Source organism: Anastrepha obliqua, chromosome 2 (genome assembly GCF_027943255.1).
Source record: "Anastrepha obliqua isolate idAnaObli1 chromosome 2, idAnaObli1_1.0, whole genome shotgun sequence".
In the NCBI taxonomy this organism is placed as follows: Eukaryota; Metazoa; Arthropoda; class Insecta; order Diptera; family Tephritidae; genus Anastrepha; species Anastrepha obliqua.
This window is the reverse complement of record NC_072893.1, coordinates 10,106,954-10,123,907: the sequence shown is the minus strand read 5'-3', so window position 1 is coordinate 10,123,907 and position 16,954 is coordinate 10,106,954. Positions and strand designations below refer to the sequence as shown.

The 16,954-nt window shown below is 35.0% G+C and overlaps 1 protein-coding gene across 2 annotated transcripts in view; it reads left to right on the top strand.

Moving 5' to 3' along the window:
* The window catches only part of LOC129237051 (glutamine synthetase 2 cytoplasmic), a 48,501-nt gene extending 38,694 nt beyond the window's left edge, over positions 1-9,807 (top strand). For both annotated transcript variants that reach the window (XM_054871445.1, XM_054871446.1), the window contains exons 3-6: positions 7,711-8,051; positions 8,135-8,326; positions 8,406-8,509; positions 8,582-9,807. In XM_054871445.1, the coding sequence (XP_054727420.1) occupies positions 7,711-8,051; positions 8,135-8,326; positions 8,406-8,509; positions 8,582-8,870 (926 nt within the window). In that variant the 3' untranslated portion in view covers positions 8,871-9,807. The remainder of the gene's footprint in view (positions 1-7,710; positions 8,052-8,134; positions 8,327-8,405; positions 8,510-8,581) is intronic.
* Positions 9,808-16,954: the final 7,147 nt, after the last annotated feature.

Genomic DNA, 16,954 nt, shown 5'->3' with positions numbered 1-16,954 from the left:
TGATGGAAAAAGTTGTCTCTAATAGTGGTCAGCCTGGATGATTAACTTTGTGTCACTTTGCATTGTGTTATATTATGCAATGCAATGTTATGTTATGGAATAGACAAACAGAATTAAGTTCTCGTCAGACAAAGTCATCTTAATTTTCTTAATAAGAAAAAAAGTTATTGAAAAACAAATTGGGATGATTGATTTGGTGCCACCTTGTATTATGTTATGTTATGCAATGCAATGTTATGTTATGGAATAGACAAACAGAATAAAAGATTTCTATCAGACAACATCATTTTATTTTTATTTAGAAAAAATGTTATTGAAAAATAAATTGGGATTATTCATTTGGCGCAACCTTGTATTATGTTAGGGAATGAACAAGCAAAATATAGATTTTCATCACAAAACATCTTTTTTTATTTAGTAAAAAAAGTTCTTAAAAAAAAAATAGCGTGACTAATTTTGCGCCACTTTGCATTATGTTATGTTCTTCTTTGTTATGCTACGTATAGTGTTATATAAGCTGTCGTGTTATATTATTCATTGTTATGTTATCTTATGTTTGTTATGTTATGTTAAGTTTGCCATGTTATGCTATGTAATGTAGTCATGAGTTTTTAATATGTTATGTTTATTTTTGTTTTTATTCGAAAACGAAAGTGGATCATTAATTTTGCGCCATCTTTTATTCTGTTATGTTATGCAATGCAATGTTATGTAATGGAATAGACAAGCAAAATAAAGATTTCATCAGACAACACCATTTTATTTTTATTTAGAAAAAAAGTTATTGAAAAAAAATGTGTTATGCTATGCAATGTTCTGTTATGTTTTTCTACGACATGCTACGTATAGTGTGATTTAACCTCTCGTGTTATATTATTCATTCTTTTTTTGTTATGCTATGTTTAGTTTGCGATGTTATATTATGCAATGTTGTGTTGAGTTTTTAATATTTTATTTATGATTTGTTATGCTATGTTTATTTATGTTAAAATTTGTTTATGCTATGTTTATTTTTGTTATGCTCTGTTATGTTTTTCTATGTTATGCTATGTATAGTGTGATATAAGCCGTCGTGTTATATTATTCATTGTTATGTTACCTTATGTTTGTTATGCTATTGTAAGTCTACCATGCCAAGTTATGCAATGTTGTGATGAGTTTTTAATATGCTATGTTATTTACGTTATGTTAAGTTTTGGTTTTTTGTTATGTTATGTGTTTTGTGTCATGTTAAGTTATTACTCTCTGCTTTAGTAAGAGCTTTCGCCATTCAACTGAAATCCAAGATTCTTATGTTGCCAGCTTTCGACTTATTTCCTATTGAATATATTTGTTAAAATCAAGCTTACAGCCCCTTCAAAACAACAACAATATCTAAATAAGTCTATGAGGGCACATTTTCCTTCATTTTTAATTCAAAGAATTCAGGTGCAAAAGTTTTGTTATAAAATGCAAAAATAACTAAAAATTCAGTACGCACAAAAAACTATTATTTAAACTCAATAAACTCAAAATATTTATACAAAGATCTTTATGTATAATATTTGATAAATCTAACGTCTTTTCACCAAAGCGTAGAGAGAAAAATCATCACTGAAATATTATATTTAGCACCTCAAAGTGTTAAGTTAGCATGCAAATCGTGTGATTCTGATTTAACAGCAGAGTCTAGAAAAACTGAAAGTTTCTTATACTTAAAATCGCCTAAAATCGATGGTATGAACACAGGCAAGGATTCAGAAGAGACTCCACATTTAACAATAGTGAGATATCCTTCAACGTTTTTATCCAATGAGCGCCGAGGCGTACAGTCTTCTCAAAAAGCATGCGCGGAAGCCTATGACTTGACAGAATAAAATATAGATAATAAAGTACAAACTATTTCGATGTGGAGTATTTGGTGGCAAAACTATAATTTTTTTAATAAAAAAAAATGTAGAAGTATCTCAACTGAATCGTATCTGTCGGCACCACAAACTTGTGCTCCATAAAAGATGGTCGGCCTTGAGCACGCATCATGAGTTCTTACTTTATTTGAAATGCAGATTCGAAAAGTATTAATATATTTAAGCCAAGTTGCATTGATAGCGTTTTTAGAACCAGCAAACTTCATATTTAAGTGTTTTGTATAAAAGAGTTTGTATATAAGCAGCACGCCCAGATATTTATGCTCGTTAACAATCTCGATATTCTCGTCGCCAATCTTCCAAATACAAGAAGAAGTAAGACCCGAATTTTAAATGAAAATAGTGAAAGAATACATTGCATATTTTATTTTATTTATATATTTTATACTAAATATATTAATATATAATACTTATTTTATATTAAAACAACATCTGCGCGCGTCTTTTGAAAGACACTTTACTTATCTCAAAAACAGAAGTTGGCTTTGATTGTCACGCTGTACACGTCTGATTTATTTATTTGTTGAAGTAAAAAAAATAGTCAACAAAAACAAAACGTCTTACAGAGCAATACAAAATATCTGTGTAGCATAAAAATAATCTTAATCCGCTTGAAGAAAATATAAAAAAATGTAATAAATCAAACTATTTATAAGCATAATTAAGAAGTTTAATGACCGCCTGCTTAGAAGAAGCGAAGTCAAAAGATTTATAGATAGTATTGAACTCGAGCTCTTATGATGGATGCCTTCCTTGCATAAAGAGTTTCCATAAAGTCAATAGAGAAAACATCTAAATTACGCCGCGCTCTAAATTTTTTTTTTTTTTTTTATTATTATTTACATTTACCATTTACTAGTTAATAAATTATAAACTAACGAACAATTTGGATTTAATTTTGTACAATACAACTAAATTTAAAAATACTCTGCATCAGGCTTGCAGGGAAATGGGCTACTGCGTGAGTTGGTGCGGTTTTTTTCGTTTCAGCCTTTCTTTCCATTTAACGGGGTCAATTAGGGCTGAGGCTTCGCTATTTACATGGTGGCGTAGTCTTTCCATATGAGACTTAGCGTTGATGTTGATCGAAGTGGCAACTGATTCGATGCCAAGGTCGCGTTCGATATCGGTGTTACGGACGTACCAAGGTGCATTAACAGCGCATCGTAGTACTTTATTTTGGAATCTTTGTATGGATTTTATGTTGGTTGAGCTTGAGCAGCCCCATAGCTGGATCCCATATGTCCAAATTGGTTTAAGCACCTGCTTATATAAAAGAATTTTATTGTATAGGGATAAGGCTGATTGGTTGCCCATAAGCCAGTACATATTTCTAAATCTGATATCTAACTCTTCTCTTTTCTTTTTAACGTGAGCATTCCATCTAAGCTTGGTATCTAGTGTCATACCTAAGTATTTGGCGGTGTTGTGATGCGGGATTTGTACGCCGTTTATATGTAGTGGCAGATATTTGATTTTCTTCTGTGTGAAGTCTAAATGAACCGATTTTGTTTCGTTTAGTTTTATGCGCCATTTAATGGTCCATTCGGAGATTTTATTTAAATAAATTTGAAGGTTTTTGATTGAGTCAATCTGATTTTTTATTTTTTTTTTATAAGCTTACATGATAATAAAATTATAAGTAAACTCAAGCAAACGCAGCGCTAGCAGCAGAGGCTTTCGGCTGAAAATGAGTTATATGACATGCATGTGAAGAATGGTAAACCTACCGGTATGGCAGCGCCGGCGAATCAATAGGTAACACAGAGAAGCAGAGTATTGGGTGGTGATCAGTCATGTGCACCAACCGACCAAAGTTATACGGTTTTTATTCCACAATGTGGCGCAAAATTAATCAGCCTTTCGAATGATTTATAATAGCGCAAATAGCGTCTTACGTCTGTCATATATGACACTTGTGAATTAGGCAGCTGCAGTATAAAGGCAGACACGCAATAGAGCGCGTAAATATCAAAATAGAAATTTCCACCACTAAAAACCACTTCTTTATTTAGTAAACAAGTTTGGATGTTTCATTTTACGCAAGCTTGCAGTAGGGCAAATTTGCAAAAAGGTAAAAAAAAAAAAATTATATAAAAAACTAAATAATCAAAACTTGACCATTTTACAAACTTCAGGACATCAGAAAACTATATACATATATACACTACCGGGAGTTAAGGAAACAGCTCATCGTTGGCGATTCGTCATTTTTGCTGAATTCCGTCAAAACACAGTAAGCACCAGCAGAGTGCTTATTTTCATTATTATCTAGCTATGAATTTCGTTTAACGACCAAGCAGTGAGGAAGCAACAGAATAAGAAGAAGAATAATCAGTTTGTACTGTAGTCAAATGAAATATCAGAAAAGTTTACGTGTGGCGCATTTATCAAAGGGTGTTAAATAACTCACGCCTCGGTCAGCTGTTGCAAGTAAGCAAATATCAAATGTGCAATACAAAAGAATCAACAATGAAATGAAAAGCAAAGAAAATTTTTGAAGAAACAAAGAGACCAAATCAACAGCACACTTTATAATGTACGAGTATGTGTGCATGTAATTAGCGTCAGTTCATATATTAACAAAAATATATGTATGTGAATATCTCTATATGGCCAAACAAATTAGCTTAATTATAAGATGGAAAAACTGCAAGCAAGCGAGCATTCCGCAAAACCAAAACAAAACAAAAACAAAAAAAACCAAACACAATACGATTTAATTGCGCGCCCAAGTAAATAGTCATACAGTGAATAAGTCACCGTATAGCAACACATGCAGGCTGTCATTCATGCACTCTAATCACGACGTACATGCCTGCATATTATTGCACCAACTGTGCAAGGCGCTGTTGCTATTTCTGAGGCCGGCTATTGCGGTTAGTAGAAAAAGCATTTATATTAAAATGCGAGCAAGTAATTGTTTGTGGAAGGAGAATTTTACATAAATATGGTTCCGCTTTGAAAATTGGCAACCTCAATGACCTTCAGCTTTATCTTCTTGACAGGTGAATCAGGGGTACCCATGCACGTACATATATATATACGTATGCAGGCATGTATATGTTGCACTAATTTATTCCTTGATCAGCGTCGTTCCCTGGCAACAGCGGCTGCTGCTGCTTTCTTTTTTTTGGAGCCAATCTAACAAAGACATAGCGCAGCGGTTAAAGATCCAGCGGCTACGCTGGCTGAGTCATGTTGTCCGAATGGATACAAGCGCTGCGGCTCGAAAAGTATTCGATACGATACCAGTGGGTAGTAGCAGAGGAAGAGGAAGGCCTCATTTGCGTTGGAAAGATTAGGTGGAGAAGGACTTGGCTTCACTTGGTGTGTCCAATTGACGCCGGTTAGCACGAGAAAGAAAGGACTGGCGCGCTTTGTTAAACTCGGCGTAAGCTGTTACCGCACCTATTAAGAAGAAGAAGATCTAAGAAAGTTATTCAATTTCGTTTGTTGAAAGAATTCGATGAGTATAAACTTTTCAACTGTATAGGTATGCCCAAATTCAGACATCTCTGGAACCATCTATTATTTTGACACTCACAATCTTATTTGCCAGTTAAGCATAGTACTAAGTACGCATTTCACGTGAATTCCGCTACCGAAATCCATACAAATTGCATTGCCGTGAAATATGCATGAAATTTCATATCTATCACACGGCAAAGCAGAACTAAGTTTACGGCGTGAAAACAGCGCGAAACATGTCATTAACATTTTCTCAGACCTATTTAAAATACTCATATCATTTAAAATTGAGCGCAAACTGGCAGTTCGTTTGCGAGTGAAGTGCCTGAGTTCGAATACTCCGCAGATATGGCATTTTTAAGCGAAATGTCGTAGATACGTGGGCTAAAACATGTAGTTTAAGCCTTAGTGCTATCCAAATAGAATTAGTATTGTTTGCAAGAATGAAAGAAATCAAATTCCTACCTGCCAACTCCCGACATTGAACGGTACGGTTCTGTTAGTCGGTGAAAGTGCTAGATATCCTGGCTTAATCCTGGATAGGAAAATTTCTTGGAAGCTGCACGAAGGCTGCTACAGCACTCTACTCCGCAAAAAAACAATATACTTAAAGTGGGATCTATCTCCCAAGTTAGTTTACTGCCTGTATACAGCTATTGTAAGAGCAATCTTGACCTACGGAGTTCTGGTCTGGTGGTCAACTCTTGAGAAGAAAACTTGGATCAAGCAGCTAGACAGCATTCAAAGAGCAACTAGTCTTTATTGGCGGGATTCTGAGATCACCACCAACATCAGCGTTAAATGTAATGTTGCATTTATTGTCGGTTGACCTGCTTTGTAAACAATCTGGCGTTAAAGCGGACCTAAGATTGAGAAAAAAAAGAGGCATTCGCGTATTCTCAGGCTGTTGCCTTGCATTCCGTTCACCACTGACTTTTTATGACTCAGTAGGCTTACTCCTTTTACATATATGGTATGCGACCTGTATACCATATAAATTCCATGTATACAAGATTAAGAATTTGGTTCAGTGTCAGTCTATATACATATGGTGGCTCTAAGCTCAACGATCAAGTGGCAGGCGGTGTGTATTCGGTTACTATAAACATCAGCATACCTTTCCGCTTATCTGATCATTGCAGCGTATTCGAAGCTGAAGTTTTAACTATTGAAGAAGGTCTTTTAGCGCTAAATAAAGGCCCAAGTGGAGCCAGAAATATTTAAATATATTCCGATAGTCAGGCAGCTCTGAACTCGCTTCAATCATGGAAACACTTTTCGAAAACAGTGGATGAATGTTATAAACAATTAGTATAATTGTATAAATTAGTAAAAGTTCTGTCTTATAGGAAGGTGTGGCAGTAGAATTGTAGCATTATATTTTGATTTTGCATAGTCTGTTAGGATGTAGAAGAAGAGGAGACACCTTCTAAGCTACTGCATGGCTCTGTGTAGAAGAAGGTTGAATATGCTCGGTATAGCATTTCTGGACAGCATCGCGTATGCTGCACATATAATTTAGCTAGATTAACTATATTCATAAATTTCCGGTGGTATTATAATAGGCCTACATTTGGCCTAGGTCCTTCATAAGACAACCACTGACCTAATCTAACGAAACGCCTTTGCAAAGAATGTAGGTAAATCTTCTTTATAGTTTTGTGCGCCAGTATATTTGGGAATTAATTTGTTTAAAACACTTCATGTCGGCTATGCAAGATAGTTTGTGCTTTTTTTTCTTTTCTACTTTCTTTTGTTATTTCCTTGTTGACTTAGCCCCACCACCTTTAATGAATACGCCTTGTTTGCTATATAAAAATGTTACAAATAGACAAATTCTTTGCGACCGACTCTTTGATTTGAAATTTTGAAAATATATATTGTTTTTGATTGCTGATTTTCATAGATATTTAGCTTTCAAATCAGTAAAAAATTATTTCACACAAAAAATTATGGGCTTCAGCTACAGAGCGCAAGTCATTACCCAGTCAATGTCAAGTCAAATCCTTGATTTCCTCATGCGTGTGACTTGATTTTTAAGTTATTAAATATTTTTAAATTCTAAAAACATTTTAATTAAACATAAATTGACAATTTATTCAAACTTTTTGCTCAACACTAATTTATCTAAAATATGCCGCATCTAAAGTACTTTTTTCCAACCAGTTTTTCGTGTTGTGTTGTAGCTTCCACCTGAAGGAAATTATTTTTGGATGTGTGCACATGTTGTTGGTAGTTTATTTGGGGTCTTAAGTAGTACATATACGAGCATTAACTTATGCGTATTAACTCATTCCCTTTACTCATACGAACATTTTCTCTTTTTTTTCAGAATTACCAATTTGGAATTACGATGGCAGTTCCTGCTACCAAGCGGAGGGCTCCAATTCGGACACCTACCTCTACCCGGTGGCCATTTACAAGGATCCCTTCCGTCGTGGCAATAATATTTTGGTCATGTGCGACACCTACCGCTTTGACGGCGAACCCACCGCCTCCAACCACCGCAAGAGTTGTCTTGAAGTAGCGAATAAGTGCAAGGATCAGGAGCCGTGGTTCGGTATTGAACAAGAGTATACATTCCTTGATTTCGATGGGCATCCATTGGGTTGGCCCAAGAACGGTTTTCCCGGACCACAGGGGCCCTACTACTGTGGTGTAGGCGCCAATAAGGTATGCCTAACTAAAATGCCAATGAGATTTAGAGAAAATATCTTCAGTACTAACCCTATTTTGTATATTTCGCACACTAACAGGTTTATGCACGCGATGTTGTCGATGCTCACTACCGCGCCTGTTTGTATGCGGGCGTCAAAGTGTCTGGCACAAATGCCGAGGTGATGCCGGCCCAATGGGAATACCAAGTGGGACCCTGTGTGGGCATTTCAATTGGTGATGATTTGTGGATGTCGCGCTTCCTTTTGCATCGCATTGCCGAGGAATTTGGTGTAAGTAGAAGTGAAATTTAATGAAGTGTTCAACGAAATGAGGTCTTCTATTGTGTGTGTCTGTGTATTTATTCAACAGATTGTTGCCACTTTGGACCCCAAGCCAATGCCTGGTGATTGGAATGGCGCTGGCGCTCACACCAATGTTTCAACCAAGAGTATGCGTGAAGATGGCGGCATTAAGTGAGTTTATATTTTTTCTTGTTTATTTGCTGAAGAAAATGAAACTTAAATAACTCCTTCTTTTCCACGCAGAGACATCTTGGCTGCAGTTGAGAAGCTTTCCAAACACCATCAACGTCACATTCGCGCCTACGATCCCAAAGAGGGACAGGACAATGCGCGTCGTCTAACCGGTCACCATGAGACCAGCTCAATTAATGATTTTAGTGCCGGCGTTGCCAATCGCGGTTGCTCTATACGCATACCGCGTGGCGTGAACGATGATGGTAAGGGATATTTCGAGGACCGTCGCCCCAGCTCTAATTGTGATCCCTACTCAGTGGTAGAGGCTATTCTGCGCACAATTTGCTTGGATGAATAAAATGAGCGCTGCTTCACAGTTGTCGAATGCAGTTGGCTATGGTTGGGTTTATTGAAGGTGTTTAGTGTGCTGAGATACTAGAAAAGTGAAACGAAACCAAAGGCAGCGAATGAACTTGACAATACAAACAAAAATATTCATTAAGTACTAAGTAACAAAGAGCAAAATTTACACTCGATTTATTATTATGTCGACGTATTAAAAAAAAGAAGAATAATTTCTGAAAAAGAAAATTTTATAGGAGAGCCAAAAAATGGCGCGCGAAACCCTTGTATTTGACGTTAGTCGCCAAGGATTTCTTGTTAATTTTTTGTAAACTTGTTGCACATTTTTTTATTTGAACTTTCCACTTGTCATAAGAGAATTTATTAATTGCTTTCCGGCAAAATAAATATTTGTTATGCTCATATAGACGTAAATTGTTAACTGAAATGGTACGAGTGCACTTGCGTTTCTACAATACCCATCAGCAGTGGAATAATTGAGAAATCATGCATAATTATTTAAACATTGAAGAAGCCACCTGATGCTTGCATTTTATATCAGAAACACTTTTATCTGCAACGCAATCGCGTGTGTTTGCCGAATTCGTAGACGAGTATATAATTGTTGTTAGTGTTTAGTCATTCTATATATCGCTCTTTAATTATAAAACATAAATATATATGAAACAAGACAAATGTTGCAGACAAAACGAAAGAAAGACAAATGTTTAAGGTAGAAAAGCTTTAGATAAAGTAAACAAAAGCAAAAAAATTAAGAAAAAATTGTAGTTGAATATATCGTACGAGTATTAGACAATTAAGGCACGTAATAGCAAAGAGATTTGTTCTCTGTAGTTTAATATAACAAAAACTAAATACGAATACCGAATACTAAACAGTATACCAATATTGATAAATAAATTATTAGCAGTACTAATATGCACAATGGAAAATGTTTCTAATTGTTATTCTGCGCATGCTTGTCTAGCTATGGCTTGGGGCTTTGTGATATACATTTTTGTCATAAAACACCAGTTGTTAACTATTCAACGAAATGTATAGCGTACAGCTACAGACAACACACGTTTAGATAGTTTTTTTTATATGAGTCTAGATTTCGGGTGAACTTTTGAGCGGCGAATGCGATTATTGTACGTAAAGTGCGCATCACGTCGATTGTTTGAAAAAAGTAGGGGTAAAGCACAAAGAATCGTTTTTATAGGGTTTTACAATTTTTTAAATTTTTTTTTAATTTTCCACAAAACACCAGCTTATTCCACCATCTGTCAGGTCACTGGTGTATAAGGGAATGCTTAAATTCAGTTAAATTTTTTTTAAATATCATTTTATTTTGTTAATGTCAGTAGTACAGAGTAAGATTTAAGTGTTTTGAAAGTTAGGTTTAAGGTTAAGTGGCTGCCCTAGCTAAAGGGCTCACTTGGACAAATAATGAAGTCAAGGCTTTATTCACGGAGCAGTCAACAGGCATACGGATCACATGACCTAGCCATCTGATGCGCTGCGCTTTAACAAAACGCACAGCTGTCTCGTTCTGAGTTAGATCGTTCAGATAAGAGTTCAATCGAATTCTGTAGGTACCATCATCATCCATTCTTACTGGGCCAAAGATCTTTCTTAAAATTTTTCTTTCCAAGTTAGCAATCAGCGCGCAGTCTTCAACCTTAAGAGCCCATACCTCACAACCATACGTTAGGATTGGACGAATAAGGGTCGTGTACATAGTTAATTTTGTAGCTTTAGGCAAAAGTAGGGACTTGCACAAATTAAAGTGGGCGTAACACGCTTTGTTGGCGGCGTTGATGCGATCCCTGACTGCGGAAGTTGAATCACCGCTATATGCGAACATAACTACTAACTGCTGCACTGTTTCAAAAGTATAGGCTCCTACATGGAAGTTTTGCATCTGTGCAGGCCACCTCGATTTCAACAGATATTTGGTTTTGCCCTCGTTTCGAGGGCCAATATCGTTCGAAATTTTGTAAATTTTTAGGAAAATTTCTTTTAAATCATTCCCATTTCTTGAGAGAATAGCGATGTCATCTGCGTAAGCACATATTTGGGTTGTTTTAGTTATCTAGGTACCACCTTTGCTGACTTCCCTTACGACAAAGTGCAGCATCAAATTGAATATGACTGTTGATAGCGCATCACCTGACTCTGTGAGTTTCCCTTCAATCTGGTATCAGCTTCTCTAACAGATAGGCAGATAACTTGAATATGGTAAGTTTGCACATAAATATGCAATTCTTAGCAGACAGATAGTTTTTAATACTGCAGCCCATTCTCTTTGTTCGCCAGGCAGAGATATGCTCATATTAGCCAATCCCATAACATACCCCACACCATTACATATATCGCACCCTATATACAAAAGGGTCACAACTCAAAATTTTCCACACTCGAGCTTGACTTGTTTACAGTAGCACAGAAAACAAACTGTGTGACATATTACGCTGAAATTTGCCATGTAAGCTTATAACAGTCCTACCAAAAAACAAAAAATTTATTTTTGCCATATGTCATCCGCGGACCGTTTTATTGATACCGTCTCGTTCATATTTGAGCAAATGGTACATTTTGAGTTGTGACCCTTATGTATTAAGGGTGCGATATGTAGGTGAGACATATGACTTTGACACATTCAAACATTAGCCCAAACAGAACTAGCAGACAAATAATTGTTTATTTTGAAATATAAATCTCCAACGAGACCAATGCGGCTGGACAAGTAAATGACTAAATTTAGAACCAAATTTACATTATTGGACATCAAACCACCAACACGCTTACGTAGAATGCGAACTGAAGAAAATATCGCAGCTGTATCGGCGAGTGTTAATGATGACCATCAATTATCGATTCGTCGCCGTTCGCAGCATTTGGGCCTCTGTTACTCAACAAAGTGGAAAATTTTGCAAAAGGATTTAGGTGTGAAGCCTTTCAAAATACAGCTGGTGCAAGAATTGGGGCCGAAGGACCTACTGCAACGCAGAATTTTTGGTGAATGGGCTCTTGGAAAGTTTCCCGAAGATCCACTTTTTAATCAAAAAATTGTGTTCAGCGACGAAGCTCAATTTTGGATCAATGGGTACATAAATAAGCAGATTTTTCGATTTTGGAGTGAAGATCAGCCAGAAGAATTGCAAGAGCTACCAATGTATCCAGAAAAGGTCACAGTTTTGTGCGGTTTATGGGTTGGAGATATCATTGAACTATGAATGGCGAGCGCTACCGTGAAATGATATCCATCTTTTATTTGCCCAAAATGCAAGAACTTGACTTGCATGACATGTGGTTTCAGCAAGACGGTGCCACATGCCACACAGCACGCGTAACAATGGACTTGTTGAGAGGCGTGTTCGGTGAACATTTTATTCACGTTCGGGACCTGTCCATTGGCCACCCAGATCGTGCAATATAACGCCTTTAGATTATTTTTTGTGGGGCTATGTTAAAGCGCATGTCTATTCAGACAAGCCTGCTTCAATTAACGCATTGGAAGACAACATTAAAGCATTTATATGTGAAATACCGGCCGAAACATTGGAAAGAGTATGCCAAAATTGGACTAAGCGGATGGACCATTTAAAGCGCAGTCGCGGTCATCATTTGCATGAAATAATCTTCAAACATTAAATTATATGGACTGTACTATCGATTTAAATAAAAATTTCATGAATTTTTCTGAATTTTAGGTGTGTTTTTATGAAGAACTTTCCTATAGCTCTTAAAAATCACCCTTTATATAAACACGTCTGAAATGGTTTTAAATACACATGATTTCTTTGACAGTGAGCCACATACCTCTCTCAGGTGCAGAAAGCTCGTGCGTCAGCACATGTAACAGCGCGACCGGAATTAACGGGGGGACACCCCAAACTTCAGCGAAGAAAAAAAGTTTTGTAATTGTCTTAATTGTTGTTTTGCTTGTTAAAGTTGTCGTAGTTCTACAATACTTAATTCTCGATCTAACAAAACTCTTACATATTAAAATTTTATTGTTGTCAGCAATTTGAAAGTTTTATAATTGTGTTTTGACTATTCAATTACATCAGCATAGTGATCACTTACTGCCAAGGACGAGATGATAGCTCTGCCTAGAACCTTATATACTTCACCTGCGGAATCAAACAGTTGTCGAAATTGTTGTTGACCAAAATATTGGTGCTATGAGCTTGTGCATGATTCTACATGTTTCTAGATTGAAGAACGGATTAAGCGAAGTAGCCACTGTCTTGAAGTCGTTTACTTTAATGTGTAGGTTATTTTTCGCTACTCAGAAGTCTTGTAGGGCGTGTTTTCAGCAGCAATTGTATGCATAAGTAGTTGACCCGAAGAAATATTGACGAGCAACGGGGATAGACAACTACCTTGTGGAAGCCCGTTTGACACAACCATCGTCTTTTTCAGTTTAAGAACTATCTTCGAGTTGAAATTCGAGGGCTGAGAGCAAATGCCTCTCTTCTGGCTGCAACTGGCCGAGATGTCTCAACCTTCTGCGCCATAGCGCCACATTTAAGGAGTCTGCGGGTATTGGTAACAGAAACGACAAGATAGATATCCTGTGCAGTTGACCGCGCATTCTTCGATGGGCTGTAAGAATGCCCGTGAATATTCTTAGTTTAGTTTATCCTCCGGTGTTGTTGATTTATTAGACTTTAAATGTTAGCCCAACTTTGTCTGATTTGCACTCCTTTTTCCTTCTTTTTGCAATGTTTTGTAGCAGTTTAGCGCTGAGTTTGCTTCTCGGAAAACCTTATTGCGCGTTTTTCATCGGAACACATTTTGAGGAACGATGTTAATCCGCTTTTCTAAATAAGAAAGTGCAACTAACAACATTTTCATTCTTAGTTGCCTGGATAAAGAAGGTTCTGACTTCTCACCAGCTGCTGTTTGAAAGATGTCCTCTGTCTCCCCAAGTTATTAGCCGTATAATGAAACATCCTAGGCCGTAAGTCGAAAATGTTTCATAATTAAATATGGCCGTTATAAAGAAATGCCGAGTGGCCGTATAGCGAGGTATGGGTATACTCAAATTATTTTCATTATGTGGCAAACAGCGAAGACGTCATGACATCCACTTAAAGGGGATTGGACAGATCTGGTCAAAAGTCGAGAAAGTCGAGAAAACCGAAGTTGCTATTGAACTTTCTATATACATAAAGTGTTAATGACCGTTTTAAAAATAGGGCACACTACCTAGAACTAAAGATACAATACGGAAGTGGTAATGCATCTCAAATGTCACCACCAGTAAATGAGTAATGTCAGTGAAATGCCCAGTGCGTTTAAAATTTATTGCACCGTTTCCAGTTATGCCTTTGTCACTGTTCCGCACTGGCCACGACACGAGACTGCGGTCGCCAAAAGTATTTCTTTGAATGGTAGTGAACCTAGAAATGGCTTCGGAGAACTGCCATGGTTTGGCACTATTAGAAAAAAATATTTACGTCTTCTAAATTTTCTTTCATTAATACGCTGTAACTACAGTAATGGCTTAATGAAAATTATTGCCACCTGTAAAATTGAATAAAATCACTCAAACGCTCGCGCGCAAGCACAATTTCCACATTATACAACACTTCCCACAGAGAACCTCCCATTTGTTTTAGTTGTTGCATCAATTTTAGTTTTGTTTTGCTTTCTCATTCTTGATTTAGTTTCTTGTTATCACTGAGGTACTACGGAGAAACTGCTAACTACAAAAACTATTATCAATGGGTCTGTCGTGAACGCTTTTATGCTTATGAGCGATTTGCTTTAGTTCGTTAATTCTCATTGTTGTTATTATATTATAGTATCATGTAAAGATATGTACACATATGTGTGTATGAACACATTCTAGTTGTTGCTACTACATTTCTGTATACATTCAAATGCTTTTATTGTTTTTGCACTTCCCATTTTTGTCTTTGCACCCGAGCAGAGTGAAATATCCTACAAGCAAAGCAATTCAGCGCTGAAAAAGTAACCGATTGGTAATGGGTTGCGATGCAATAAAGAAGAAACTTTTGATTTAAAATCGGAATATTATTCGTTCCTGGTATTGTCAAGAAATGTGGATTTTAAGCCATTAGTGCCTGACAATTTATAGAGACGCTTATATATGTAGACCATGAACGTTGCCTTAAGAAATTTCAAAGTTGCAACTTTTGTCATATCTGAGATCTGCGATTTAAATTCGCAATGGACTAATTCGAGTTTTTAGTGAATGTGAAATTGTTTATCAATAGAAATTTTTTGTTTGCTTTAAGAGACAGTTGGAATCAGCTGTTGAAAGCATGCACTTTTTCCTATTTCAGAAAAACTTAATAAAATAAAATAAAATTTTTTACTTGTGAGAAAATGCAAGCAGAAGTGGATAGTTGGATAGTCGAGGAGGATATTGGTCGGCATACAGGCAAAACAAATGCTTTTATTATGCCGCCAGAGGATGTTGATGACATCAGCGATTATGATGAATTGAAAGACAAAATCCTGAACCCAGAATATACCTTTTATTTTACCATTTTCATATTTTTTGTATTTTTTTTATGAAAAAACACACCGAAGAACATTTTTGCTAAAAGCAGTTATGAGCGGGAGTTTTAAAATGAAAAAAAAACCGATACGTCAAAGCGGAGTTTTTGAATAACAAAAAAAAAAAAAAACAATTAAAAAAAATTTAATTTTGCTCTTATTCAGGTAATTAAAAAAAATTTTAATGTAGAAAAACAAATTAATTTGGTTTAAAATGGTGAAAAACCGAGCGAATTCTTTCAAGAAAAATAAATAAATAAATAAAAAGAAGTCTAAAAAAAATTAATTTTACTCCTATTCAAGTAATTAAACAAATTTAAAAAAAACTTAATTTTTTTATTTTGGCTGCTAAAGGCTACTTCAAAGTAATTTCTTTGGAAAAATACAAGAATTAAAAAATTTTAAAAATTATATTGTACTCTTATTCAGGTAACTAAAAAAATGAAAAAATTTTTTTTTTTTATTTTAGCTACAATAGAAAAAAGAGCTCCCCTCTTTAACTAAAAAGCATTTAATGTGGGGAAAATCCGATACTTCAAAACGAATTCTTAAAAAAAAGTATACAAAAATTAAATACAATAATTTAAGTTTTACTCTTAATCAGGTAATTAAAAATATAAAAAAAAACTTGTAAAATAAAAAAAAATTTATTTTTATTTTCTTGGCTGCAATAGAAACGATTATGGCGGGAGGTTTAAAAAGCATTTAAAACGAATAATCCGATACCCCAAAGCGAATTCTTTGAACCAAAACAAAAAAACAAAAAATACAAAAATTTAAAACATTTAAAAAATTTAATTTTACTCTTATTCACCGAATTAAGAAATATAAAAAAAAAATTTATATAAAAAATAATTGTTTAATTTTTTTATTTTGGCTGCATTAGAAAAGATTAGGAGCGGGAGCTTTAGAAAGCATTTAATATGGGAAAAAGCGAATTTTTTGAAAAAAAAAAAAATTAAAAAATTAAAAAAAATTTTAAATTTAAATAAATTTTTTATTGTCTTTCAAATTTTAATTTTTCATATTTTTGTTATTAGAAAAAATTATGAACGGGAGCTTAAGAAGCATTTAAAACTGAAAAATTCAGTACCTCAAAGCGAGTTCTCTGAAAAAAAAACAAGAAGTTCAAAAATTTTGCGAAATACATTTAACTCTTATCCACGTAATTAAAAAAATTAAAAAAGAAATTTGTAATATAAAAAAGAGTTTCTTAATTTTTTATATTTCTTATTCACCGAATTAAGAAATATAAAAAAAATGTATATAAAAAATAATTTTTCATTTTTTTTTATTTTGGCAACAATAGAAAGGATTATGAGCGCGAGCTTTAAGAAGCATTTAATATTGGAAAAAGCGAATTATTTAAAAAACAAAAAATAAAAAATTAAAAAAAGCTTGGAAAATTTCATTTTACTCTTATTCAGATTATTAAAAAATTAAATTTTTTTTAGTGGCTACAATTGAAACGATTATGAGCGGGAGCTTCTCAAATTGAAAAAAAACCGATATATCTAAGCGAATTCTTTGAAAAGAATAAAAAAATTAAAAAAAATTTAA